Below are 12,884 nucleotides of genomic sequence, written 5' to 3' on the forward strand. Positions count from 1 at the left end.
GAGAGTGGGATTAGACTGGGTGGGATATTAAAGGGTGTGGGGAGTGAGGGGGGAGAGTGGGATTAGACTGGGTGGGATATTAAAGGGTGTGGGGGGTGAGGGGGGAGAGTGGGATTAGACTGGGTGGGATATTAAAGGGTGTGGGGAGTGAACGGGGAGAGTGGGATTAGACTGGGTGGGATATTAAAGGGTGCGGGGAGTGAGCGGGAGAGTGGGATTAGACTGGGTGGGATATTAAAGGGTGTGGGGGGTGAGGGGGGAGAGTGGGATTAGACTGGGTGGGATATTAAAGGGTGTGGGGGGTGAGGGGGGAGAGTGGGATTAGACTGGGTGGGATATTAAAGGGTGCGGGGAGTGAGGGGGGAGAGTGGGATTAGACTGGGTGGGATATTAAAGGGTGCGGGGAGTGAGGGGGAGAGTGTGGGGGGGGGATTAGTTGGGTCGGGGAAGCCACGGAACAAATTTCATCAAATTTTCCTCGACCATCTCCTCCCTGTGACTCTCAGCTACGCCGAGATGTGACACAGCAACAGGGGGCTTCACCAAGCCGAAAGGGAAATTAAAACATTAAAACGCTGCTGACCCCCCCAGGATGAAAGAAATAAAGACACGGCACAGCCTGGCTCGATTTGTGGAAAGCAGGAAATCCACCCCCCCTTTTACCCGTCCCCAGAAACAATTTAAACTCCAACTCTCATCCCTCATCTGCTCGGCGAGGCATTTGGAAAAGGTGCCCGGAAATCCCCAAAGCTGCGCTCCAGCCTCTGGACAGCGAGAGCAGCTTAACCGTCGTCCAACTATTAAAACTCTTTTTACCTTCCGAAATTTGAAGTGAAACAATTTTGAACCTCGGGGAGAGGTGAACGGTGTAGAAACATTCAACAGCAAGCAAGTCCTCTGGACACTTCACAGGCTGTCAGCAACCCATCCGGGATCTCCGACATATCAAACAGGAATGTTCATTTCGCAATATAAAAATAAAAGCAGCTTCCACAGCACTGTAAAATTCCCTGGACAAGTGCTGCCCCGGCATTTCCTCAATTCCAAAAGGCTCCTTTAATTCAACGAGTGAATTCCCTCCCTGTCCTTGTACATCTGCAAATATAATTCAAACGATGGGTTACTGCACCCCTGGGACACGTTTCCAACTCCAGCCAATCACCACCGCCCGACCCCACCACCTCCGGCCAAGACAGCAACTCTCAGTTACCCCCCATTGCACCACACAACGCAAAGATCCATCCCCGTGCTGCACCTGTCCTGGGAGTGTTTGATGGGGACGGTGTAGAGGGAGCTTTACCCTGTATCTAACCCCGTGCTGTACCTGTCCTGGGAGTGTTTGATGGGGACGGTGTAGAGGGAGCTTTACTCTGTATCTAACCCCGTGCTGTACCTGTCCTGGGAGTGTTTGATGGGGACGGTGTAGAGGGAGCTTTACTCTGTATCTAACCCCGTGCTGTACCTGTCCTGGGAGTGTTTGATGGGGACAGTGTAGAGGGAGCTTTACTCTGTATCTAACCCCGTGCTGTACCTGTCCTGGGAGTGTTTGATGGGTACAGTGTAGGGGGAGCTTTACTCTGTATTTAACTGCGTGTGTGTCTGTGTGTCTGTGTGTCTGTGTGTCTGTGTCTGTCTGTGTGTGTCTGTGTCTGTCTGTGTGTGTCTGTGTGTGTCTGTGTGTGTGTGTCTGTGTGTGTCTGTGTGTGTCTGTGTGTGTGTGTCTGTGTGTGTCTGTCTGTGTCTGTGTGTGTGTGTCTGTGTGTGTCTGTCTGTGTCTGTGTGTGTGTGTCTGTGTGTGTCTGTCTGTGTCTGTGTGTGTGTGTCTGTGTGTGTCTGTGTCTGTGTGTGTGTGTCTGTGTGTGTGTGTCTGTGTGTGTGTGTCTGTGTGTGTGTGTCTGTGTGTGTGTGTCTGTGTGTGTGTGTCTGTGTGTGTGTGTCTGTGTGTGTGTGTCTGTGTGTGTGTGTCTGTGTGTGTGTGTCTGTGTGTGTGTGTCTGTGTGTGTGTGTCTGTGTGTGTGTGTCTGTGTGTGTGTGTCTGTGTGTGTGTGTCTGTGTGTGTGTGTCTGTGTGTGTGTGTCTGTGTGTGTGTGTCTGTGTGTGTGTGTCTGTGTGTGTGTGTCTGTCTGTGTGTGTCTGTCTGTGTGTGTCTGTCTGTGTGTGTCTGTCTGTGTGTGTCTGTGTGTGTGTGTCTGTCTGTGTGTGTCTGTCTGTGTGTGTCTGTCTGTGTGTGTCTGTCTGTGTGTGTCTGTCTGTGTGTGTCTGTCTGTGTGTGTGTGTCTGTGTGTGTGTGTCTGTGTGTGTGTGTCTGTCTGTGTGTGTCTGTCTGTGTGTGTCTGTCTGTGTGTGTCTGTCTGTGTGTGTCTGTCTGTGTGTGTCTGTCTGTGTGTGTCTGTCTGTGTGTGTCTGTCTGTGTGTGTCTCTGTCTGTGTGTGTCTCTGTCTGTGTGTGTCTCTGTCTGTGTGTGTCTCTGTCTGTGTGTGTCTCTGTCTGTGTGTGTCTCTGTCTGTGTGTGTCTCTGTCTGTGTGTGTCTCTGTCTGTGTGTGTCTCTGTCTGTGTGTGTCTCTGTCTGTGTGTGTCTCTGTCTGTGTGTGTCTCTGTCTGTGTGTGTCTCTGTCTGTGTGTGTCTCTGTCTGTGTGTGTCTCTGTCTGTGTGTGTCTCTGTCTGTGTGTGTCTCTGTCTGTGTGTGTCTCTGTCTGTGTGTGTCTCTGTCTGTGTGTGTCTCTGTCTGTGTGTGTCTCTGTCTGTGTGTGTCTCTGTCTGTGTGTGTCTCTGTCTGTGTGTGTCTCTGTCTGTGTGTGTCTCTGTCTGTGTGTGTCTCTGTCTGTGTGTGTCTCTGTCTGTGTGTGTCTCTGTCTGTGTGTGTCTCTGTCTGTGTGTGTCTCTGTCTGTGTGTGTCTCTGTCTGTGTGTGTCTCTGTCTGTGTGTGTCTCTGTCTGTGTGTGTCTCTGTCTGTGTGTGTCTCTGTCTGTGTGTGTCTCTGTCTGTGTGTGTCTCTGTCTGTGTGTGTCTCTGTCTGTGTGTGTCTCTGTCTGTGTGTGTCTCTGTCTGTGTGTGTCTCTGTCTGTGTGTGTCTCTGTCTGTGTGTGTCTCTGTCTGTGTGTGTCTCTGTCTGTGTGTGTCTCTGTCTGTGTGTGTCTCTGTCTGTGTGTGTCTCTGTCTGTGTGTGTCTCTGTCTGTGTGTGTCTCTGTCTGTGTGTGTCTCTGTCTGTGTGTGTCTCTGTCTGTGTGTGTCTCTGTCTGTGTGTGTCTCTGTCTGTGTGTGTCTCTGTCTGTGTGTGTCTCTGTCTGTGTGTGTCTCTGTCTGTGTGTGTCTCTGTCTGTGTGTGTCTCTGTCTGTGTGTGTCTCTGTCTGTGTGTGTCTCTGTCTGTGTGTGTCTCTGTCTGTGTGTGTCTCTGTCTGTGTGTGTCTCTGTCTGTGTGTGTCTCTGTCTGTGTGTGTCTCTGTCTGTGTGTGTCTCTGTCTGTGTGTGTCTCTGTCTGTGTGTGTCTCTGTCTGTGTGTGTCTCTGTCTGTGTGTGTCTCTGTCTGTGTGTGTCTCTGTCTGTGTGTGTCTCTGTCTGTGTGTGTCTCTGTCTGTGTGTGTCTCTGTCTGTGTGTGTCTCTGTCTGTGTGTGTCTCTGTCTGTGTGTGTCTCTGTCTGTGTGTGTCTCTGTCTGTGTGTGTCTCTGTCTGTGTGTGTCTCTGTCTGTGTGTGTCTCTGTCTGTGTGTGTCTCTGTCTGTGTGTGTCTCTGTCTGTGTGTGTCTCTGTCTGTGTGTGTCTCTGTCTGTGTGTGTCTCTGTCTGTGTGTGTCTCTGTCTGTGTGTGTCTCTGTCTGTGTGTGTCTCTGTCTGTGTGTGTCTCTGTCTGTGTGTGTCTCTGTCTGTGTGTGTCTCTGTCTGTGTGTGTCTCTGTCTGTGTGTGTCTCTGTCTGTGTGTGTCTCTGTCTGTGTGTGTCTCTGTCTGTGTGTGTCTCTGTCTGTGTGTGTCTCTGTCTGTGTGTGTCTCTGTCTGTGTGTGTCTCTGTCTGTGTGTGTCTCTGTCTGTGTGTGTCTCTGTCTGTGTGTCTCTGTCTGTGTGTCTCTGTCTGTGTGTCTCTGTCTGTGTGTCTCTGTCTGTGTGTCTCTGTCTGTGTGTCTCTGTCTGTGTGTCTCTGTCTGTGTGTCTCTGTCTGTGTGTCTCTGTCTGTGTGTCTCTGTCTGTGTGTCTCTGTCTGTGTGTCTCTGTCTGTGTGTCTCTGTCTGTGTGTCTCTGTCTGTGTGTCTCTGTCTGTGTGTCTCTGTCTGTGTGTCTCTGTCTGTGTGTCTCTGTCTGTGTGTCTCTGTCTGTGTGTCTCTGTCTGTGTGTCTCTGTCTGTGTGTCTCTGTCTGTGTGTCTCTGTCTGTGTGTCTCTGTCTGTGTGTCTCTGTCTGTGTGTCTCTGTCTGTGTGTCTCTGTCTGTGTGTCTCTGTCTGTGTGTCTCTGTCTGTGTGTCTCTGTCTGTGTGTCTCTGTCTGTGTGTCTCTGTCTGTGTGTCTCTGTCTGTGTGTCTCTGTCTGTGTGTCTCTGTCTGTGTGTCTCTGTCTGTGTGTCTCTGTCTGTGTGTCTCTGTCTGTGTGTCTCTGTCTGTCTCTGTCTGTGTCTGTCTGTCTCTGTCTGTGTCTGTCTGTGTCTGTCTCTGTGTCTGTCTGTCTCTGTGTCTGTCTGTCTCTGTGTCTGTCTGTCTCTGTGTCTGTCTGTCTCTGTGTCTGTCTGTCTCTGTGTCTGTCTGTCTCTGTGTCTGTCTGTCTCTGTGTCTGTCTGTCTCTGTGTCTGTCTGTCTCTGTGTCTGTCTGTCTCTGTGTCTGTCTGTCTCTGTGTCTGTCTGTCTCTGTGTCTGTCTGTCTCTGTGTCTGTCTGTCTCTGTGTCTGTCTGTCTCTGTGTCTGTCTGTCTCTGTGTCTGTCTGTCTCTGTGTCTGTCTGTCTCTGTGTCTGTCTGTCTCTGTGTCTGTCTGTCTCTGTGTCTGTCTGTCTGTCTGTGTGTGTCTGTCTGTCTGTGTGTGTCTGTGTCTGTGTGTGTGTCTGTCTGTGTCTGTGTGTGTCTGTCTGTGTCTGTCTGTGTCTGTCTGTGTCTGTCTGTGTCTGTCTGTGTCTGTCTGTGTCTGTCTGTGTGTCTGTCTGCGTCTGTCTGTGTGTCTGTCTGTCTGTGTGTCTGTGTCTGTGTGTCTCTGTGTCTGTCTGTCTCTGTGTCTGTCTGTCTCTGTGTCTGTCTGTCTCTGTGTCTGTCTGTCTCTGTGTCTGTCTGTCTCTGTGTCTGTCTGTCTCTGTGTCTGTCTGTCTCTGTGTCTGTCTGTCTCTGTGTCTGTCTGTCTCTGTGTCTGTCTGTCTCTGTGTCTGTCTGTCTCTGTGTCTGTCTGTCTCTGTGTCTGTCTGTCTCTGTGTCTGTCTGTCTCTGTGTCTGTCTGTCTCTGTGTCTGTCTGTCTCTGTGTCTGTCTGTCCCTGTGTCTGTCTGTGTGTCTGTCTGTCTGTGTGTCTGTCTGTCTGTGTGTCTGTCTGTCTGTCTGTGTGTGTCTGTGTCTGTGTGTGTGTCTGTGTGTGTGTCTGTGTGTGTCTGTGTGTGTCTGTCTGTGTGTGTCTGTCTGTGTCTGTCTGTGTCTGTCTGTGTCTGTCTGTGTCTGTCTGTGTGTCTGTCTGTGTCTGTCTGTGTGTCTGTCTGTCTGTGTGTCTGTGTCTGTGTGTCTGTGTCTGTGTGTCTGTGTCTGTGTGTCTGTGTCTGTGTGTCTGTGTCTGTCTGTCTGTGTCTGTCTGTCTGTGTGTCTGTCTGTCTGTGTGTCTGTCTGTCTGTGTGTCTGTCTGTCTGTCTGTGTGTCTGTCTGTGTGTCTGTCTGTCTGTGTGTCTGTCTGTCTGTGTGTCTGTCTGTCTGTGTGTCTGTGTGTCTGTCTGTCTGTGTGTCTGTGTGTCTGTCTGTCTGTGTCTGTCTGTCTGTCTGTGTGTGTCTGTGTGTGTGTCTGTGTGTGTGTCTGTCTGTGTGTGTGTCTGTGTGTGTGTCTGTGTGTGTCTGTGTGTGTCTGTCTGTGTGTGTCTGTCTGTCTGTCTGTGTCTGTCTGTCTGTCTGTGTGTCTGTCTGTCTGTCTGTCTGTGTGTCTGTGTGTCTGTCTGTGTGTCTGTCTGTCTGTCTGTGTGTCTGTCTGTGTGTCTGTCTGTGTGTCTGTCTGTGTGTCTGTCTGTGTGTCTGTCTGTCTGTGTCTGTGTGTGTACGAGCAGGGAGGGGCACAAGTCCTTCAGTGACGAGCCCAGGTCACGGGTTGATCCTACCTGCATTGCCCGGTAGATCCACTCCTGGTATTCTGTCACTCTGCTGTAAACTCCAGGCTTGTTGGCCATTGCACAGCCTGTTCCCCAACTCACAATCCCACAGAGACGCCACCGAGTCCGATTCGAGAGATGGTCCTCACAAACCAAAGGCCCACCGCTGTCACCCTGAGAGACAGAGCGAGAGAGAGAGGGGGGGTTTGGGGGTGGGGAGGGGAAAAGAGAGTTACAATCAACAAAGAGCCAAGCTGTTGGTGGAAAGAGAGAAGTTGGCCGAGATCAGAGGGACTGCGTTTCCAATTCTTCCCGAGGCGCCCCAACACCGGAGTACATAAACCAGGGTTTACAATCCCAGGCCCAGGGCAGAGGGGGGCGCATCACCATCGGGGGCTCCACCATGTCTGAGGTGCTGTCTCTCGGGATGAGACATTAAACCACCCCCCCGGTGTCCTGGGGCCAATATTTATCCCTCAACCAACGTCATTAAAAACAGGTGATCTGGGTCATGATCACATGGCTGTTTGTGGGATCTTGCTGTGCACAAATTGGCTGCTGCTGCTTCCTACATTACAACAAAAATAAAATAAAGTATCCCGCCGGCTGTGACGCCCTTTGGGATGTCCCGGAGGTGAAGGAAGGCGCTAGAGGAACGCACACTCTCTTTTTGAGTGCTTGTATGTGGAGGAGCTGTTGGTATTTTAGCCTCACTAGCGCCTGGTTGAGGGGCAGCAGGATCGGGGGATTGGAATTCCCTCGGTGGGGAAGGACAGCACAAGCACGGGAGAGGGTTCAGCCTGCGAGGCTGTCCCAGCGCCTGTCGGGATGGCCAAACACTCACCTGACAGGCATCAACTCCGCCCTCGCTGTACCCGGCACAAAACATGCTGGGCGTGATCTGGTTGTTGTAGTAATCGGGGCCGTTACATCGATTGTTGCTGATGATGGGCACGTCAGCTTCTCGGAGCACGTCGGACTGTTGACCTGCGTCAAACGCGTCAGCGATTAGTACCGATGCGCCCCGAGACTGGGACCTGGACCATCGCCGGTCTTTCACTTTCAGGCACATGGGGACAAGTCCCTCTCTCCACACCCCACCACCCATCCCCACACCACCCAACCCCACCCGACCCCCAGGAGATATCTGTAATTGCTCGCGTCTAAACATCGTCCAGGACCAAGCAGCCCCGCTTGATTATCCACCACCTTCAACATTCACTCCCTCCACCACCGACGCACAGTAGCAGCAGTGTGTGTACCATCTACAAGATGCACTGCAGGAACTCACCAAGGCTCCTTCGACAGCACCTTCCAAACCCACAGCCTTTACCATCTAGAAGGACAAGGGCAGCAGATACATCGGGAACCACCACCACCTGGAAGTTCCCCTCCGAGTCACTCACCATCCTGAACTGGAACTATATACTTCCTCCCTATCTCTGTAACTTCCTCCAGTCCCGACAACCCTCCCTATCCCTGTAACCTCCTCCAGCCCCATCAACCCTATCTCTGTAACCTCCTCCAGCCCCTACAACCCTCCCTATCTCTCTAACCTCCTCCAGCCCCTACAACGCTCCCTATCTCTGGTAACCTCCTCCAGCCCCTACAACCCTCCCTATCTCTATAACCTCCTCCAGCCCCTGCAACCCTCCCTATCTCTGTAACCACCTCCAGCCCCCTACAACCCTCCCTATCTCTGTAACCTCCTCCAGCCCCTACAACTCTCCCTATCTCTCTAACCTCCTCCAGCTCCTACAACCCTCCCTATCTCTGTAACCCCCCTCCTGCCCCCTACAACCCTCCCTATCTCTGTAACCTCCTCCAGCCCCTACAACCCTCCCTATCTCTGTAACCTCCTCCAGTCTCTACAACCCTCCCTATCTCTGTAACCTCCCCCAGCCCCTACAACTCTCCCTATCTCTCTAACCTCCTCCAGCTCCTACAACCCTCCCTATCTCTGTAACCCCCCTCCTGCCCCCTACAACCCTCCCTATCTCTGTAACCTCCACCAACCCCTACAACCCTCCCTAACTCTGTAACCTCCTCCAGCCCCTACAACGCTCCCTATCTCTGGTAACCTCCTCCAGCCCCTACAACCCTCCCTATCTCTAGAACCTCCTCCAGCCCCTGCAACCCTCCCTATCTCTGTAACCACCTCCAGCCCCCTACAACCCTCCCTATCTCTGTAACCTCCTCCAGCCCCTACAACTCTCCCTATCTCTCTAACCTCCTCCAGCCCCTACAACCCTCCCTATCTCTATAACCTCCTCCAGCCCCTGCAACCCTCCCTATCTCTGTAACCACCTCCAGCCCCCTACAACCCTCCCTATCTCTGTAACCTCCTCCAGCCCCTACAACTCTCCCTATCTCTCTAACCTCCTCCAGCTCCTACAACCCTCCCTATCTCTGTAACCCCCCTCCTGCCCCCTACAACCCTCCCTATCTCTGTAACCTCCTCCAGCCCCTACAACCCTCCCTATCTCTGTAACCTCCTCCAGTCTCTACAACCCTCCCTATCTCTGTAACCTCCTCCAGCCCCTACAACCCTCCCTATCTCTGTAACCTCCACCAACCCCTACAACCCTCCCTAACTCTGTAACCTCCTCCAGCCCCTACAACGCTCCCTATCTCTGGTAACCTCCTCCAGCCCCTACAACCCTCCCTATCTCTAGAACCTCCTCCAGCCCCTGCAACCCTCCCTATCTCTGTAACCACCTCCAGCCCCCTACAACCCTCCCTATCTCTGTAACCTCCTCCAGCCCCTACAACTCTCCCTATCTCTCTAACCTCCTCCAGCTCCTACAACCCTCCCTATCTGTGTAACCTCCTCCAACTCCTACAACCCTGCCTATCTCTGTAACCCCCCTCCTGCCCCCTACAACCCTCCCTATCTCTGTAACCTCCTCCAGCCCCTACAACCCTCCTTATCTCTGTAACCTCCTCCAGTCTCTACAACCCTCCCTATCTCTGTAACCTCCACCAACCCTCTGAGATCTCTGCGCTCCTCCAATTCCGCCCTCTTGACCACCCCCCGATTCCCATCACTCCGCCATTGGCGGCCGTGCCTTCAGCTGTCTGGGGGGCCCTGAGCTCTGGAATTCCCTCCTAAAACCTCTCTGCCTCTCTCTCTCCCCTCTTTTCAGTCATTCATTAAAGCCTGCCTCCCACGGCCGAATTGCCCAGTCCCGTTTAATTCGACAGTGCTCCTGCAAGGGGCGGGGCGGGGGGGGTGTGTGGTTGCAGACACACAGAGCTGCAGTCATCCCTCACTTGTGAAGTAGCATGATGATCAGAGTCCCCCAACCCCACCACAGCTTTTTAAGCCTACACCCAGGCGGAACCCAATCAACGGGGCAGTTTTGAACTTTGAACCCCGATCCAACGCACCTCGGGGCAACCTCGTGCGGCGATCCGGTCGCTCGGAGAGTCGGTACACACCAGGAAGGGCCTGAATGGCCTCCTTCTGCGCAGGAACCATTCTGCGGTCCCGCGAACCTGGGGCACTCTCAGATGCCGCGCCCCCCCAGAATCTCCCACCGACCCCTTGCCCTTGGGGAACAAAGCTGGGTCCAACGGCAGTCAGGGTAAGCCCCGCAGCGCAGGTTTACTCACCGTAGTATTCGGTGTTGCCCCAACCCGTCACGCTACACAAGGCCCCGTCCACGAGCCGCTGTCCAAAGGCGGGCAGGCAAAGCGGTTGGATGTAGTCTGGAGAAAGACACAAGGGCCTTAAAATACCAATAATCGGCAATAAACGGGCGGCACAGGGCAGGAGGAGGAGTGTTGCCGAGGGGAAGAGAGAGAAGACGCTGTTGTAGGACAGATGAAAGAATTCCAAATTTCAAAGGGGAGCGACAATTTGAGAAAAAGGCCGCCGACTGGTTGGGCAAGCCAGCTCCGACTGGTGGGGGCGTTGCCGTGGAGAATGCACGACTGTCCCTTTTGTCTGCAGAGGACGGGTTCCCCTGCATTTGTATGCGTGTAGCAGGTATAAGTAAGCCACATTGCAAGCCTGACCGACAATCTGAAATAGGCCGTTTGCGCCATGTGTTGGCGCACTCTGGATTGTTCAGGAAGTGCTGTCCCAAGGCAGGGACCACATCTAACGTGAGATACAATATAACCGATTTGCAAAACTCAGCGCACGATTTGTAAAAAGCCAATAAAAGTGAAATCCCTGGGCTCGGAAAGAGGCGTAGAGTTCCAAAGCAATAAGTCACTCCCTCTATAAATCACAAGCTTTGGCCACAGCTGGTGTAGCGCGCCCAATCCTTGGCACCACGCTTTGAGGGAGGATGTCGACACCTTGGAGGGGATTCACCAGAACCGTTCCGAGGATGAGCGTACGAATTCGGAGCAGGATGAGGCCATTCGGCCCCTCGAGCCTGCTCCGCCATCCAACAAAGGTCATGGCTGATCTGAATGTGGCCTCCACTCCACAATCCCACCTAAACCCCCCCCTGCCTGATAACCTTTCGGCTCCCTTGTTAATCAAGCATCTATCTACCTCGGCCTTCAAAATATTTATTGACCCTGCCTCCCAACGTTCTCTGGGGAAGAGAGTTCCAAAGGTTCACCACCTCCTGAGGGGAAAAAAAATCTCCTCATCTCTGTCTTCATATTATTTTTAAACAGTGACCCCCTGGTTCTAGGTTCTCCCACAAGAGGAAATATCCTCTCCGCATCCACCCTGTCAAGTCCCCTCAGGGTTTTATACATTTCAATAAGGTCACCTCCCATTCTTCTAAACTCCAATGGATACAGGGCCCAACCTGTCCAACCTTCCCTCGTAAGATAACCCCACCCCCATCCTAGATATCAGCTCAGGGACGTGTCTCCGAACTGAGTCTAATGCAATTATATCCCTTCTGAGAAAAGGAGGCCAAATTGGTCCATAGTAGTCCAGGGACTCCAGTTCATGTGGAGGGACTGGGAGAAGCTGGGATCGTTCTCCTCGGAGCGGAGAAGGTTAAGGGGGAGATTGAATTGAGACGTTCAAAATCAGGAGGGGTTTTGGATAGAGTCGATGAGGAGAAAGTGTTTCCAGTGGGCAGGAGGGTCGGTAACCAGAGGGACACAGATTGAAGAGAATCAGGGGAAAAGAACCAGAGGGGGAGATGAGGAGGATTTTGTTTTACACACAGCGAGTTGTTGTGATCTGGAAGGCGCTGCCTGAAAAGGCGGTGGAAGCAGATTCAATAGGAACTTTCAAAAAGGGGGAATTGGAGAAATACTCGAAGGGGAAAAATTTGCAGGTCTGTGGGGGACAGAGCAGGGGAGGTGGTGGGGGAGAGAGAGGGGACTCATTGAATAGATCTTTCAAAGACCCAGCACAGGCACGATGGGCAGAATGGCCTCATTCTGTGCTGTACGGCTCTACAGGGGTGTTGTAGGGGGCTGGAGGAGGTTACAGAGATAGGGAGGGCTGTAGGGGCTGGAGGAGGTTACAGAGATAGGGAGGGTTGTAGGAGCTGGAGGAAGTTACCGAGATAGGGAGGGTTGTAGAGGCTGGAGGAGGTTACAGGGATAGGGAGGGTTGTAGGGCCTGGAGGAGGTTACAGAGGTAGGGAGGGTTGTAGGGGCCTAGAGGAGGTTATAGAGGTAGGGAGGGTTGTAGGGGCTGCAGGAGGTTACAGAGATAGGGAGGGTTGTAGGGGCCTGGAGGAGGTTACAGAGATAGGGAGGGTTGTAGGAGCCTGGAGGAGGTTACAGAGATAGGGAGGGTTGTAGGGACCTGGAGGAAGTTACAGAGATAGGGAGGGTTGTAGGGGCTGGAGGAGGTTACAGAGATATGGAGGGTTGTAGGGGCTGGAGGAGGTTACAGAGATAGGGAGGGTTGTAGGGGCTGGAGGAGGTTACAGAGATACGGAGGGTTGTAGGGGCTGGAGGAGGTTACAGAGATAGGGAGGGCACAAGGGGATATTAAGACAAGGCAGAGAATTTTAAAAGAGAGGTGTTGCCAGACCAGGAGCCAGTGTAGACGAGTGATGGCAGACAGGGTGAAGGATTTCATACCTGAGAAGTTCAATGGGACCTGCAGGTGTAGGATGGCGATATCGTTGCTGTTATCTTCAGTGTTTGGGTTGAGAAAGGGTTCATAGCCAGAGTGATAAACCACCGTGTCCACTGAGCTCGGCACACCCATCGCAGACTGTCTGATCGCCCCAGTGTAGACAGTCCACAGGCTCACAAAACGATTCCTCCTACACATAGAAATACAACAGGCAGACTAACAGTCTCCACATTGCGGTACCCAAAATCAGCTGTGCCCCCTCAGGATAGGCCCCACCCCTGCCAGGACAGACCCCGCCCTCGCTAGGACAGACCCCGCTCCCTCAGGATAGGCCCCACCCCCTCCGGGACAGACCCCGCCCCCTCAGCATAGGCCCCACCCTCTCCGGGACAGACCCCGCCCCTCTAGCATAGGCCCCACCCTCTCCGGGACAGACCCCGCCCCCTCAGCATAGGCCCCGCCCCCTCCGGGACAGACCCCCCCCCCTCAGCATAGGCCCCGCCCCCTCCGGGACAGACCCCCCCCCCGACCGGGACAGACCCCGCCCCCCCACCCCCGACCGGGACAGACCCCGCCCCCCCACCCCCGACCGGGACAGACCCCGCCCCCCCACCCCCGACC

At 53.4% G+C, this 12,884-nt stretch overlaps 1 protein-coding gene across 1 annotated transcript; it reads right to left on the minus strand.

The window, feature by feature from the left end:
- Window positions 1-1,056: 1,056 nt before the first annotated feature.
- Window positions 1,057-12,453, minus strand: hpn (hepsin; the record flags this gene model as incomplete). The annotated part of the gene is made up of 5 exons (XM_078537307.1): window positions 1,057-1,095; window positions 6,257-6,421; window positions 7,092-7,234; window positions 9,863-9,958; window positions 12,266-12,453. Coding segments are annotated over 5 exons (631 nt in total), but the record flags the coding sequence as incomplete, so codon positions are not given.
- Between the last annotated feature and the right edge of the window lie 431 nt (window positions 12,454-12,884).

This window comes from Cetorhinus maximus, unplaced genomic scaffold (genome assembly GCF_964194155.1).
Source record: "Cetorhinus maximus unplaced genomic scaffold, sCetMax3.hap1.1 HAP1_SCAFFOLD_2160, whole genome shotgun sequence".
NCBI classification, from domain to species: domain Eukaryota; kingdom Metazoa; phylum Chordata; class Chondrichthyes; order Lamniformes; family Cetorhinidae; genus Cetorhinus; species Cetorhinus maximus.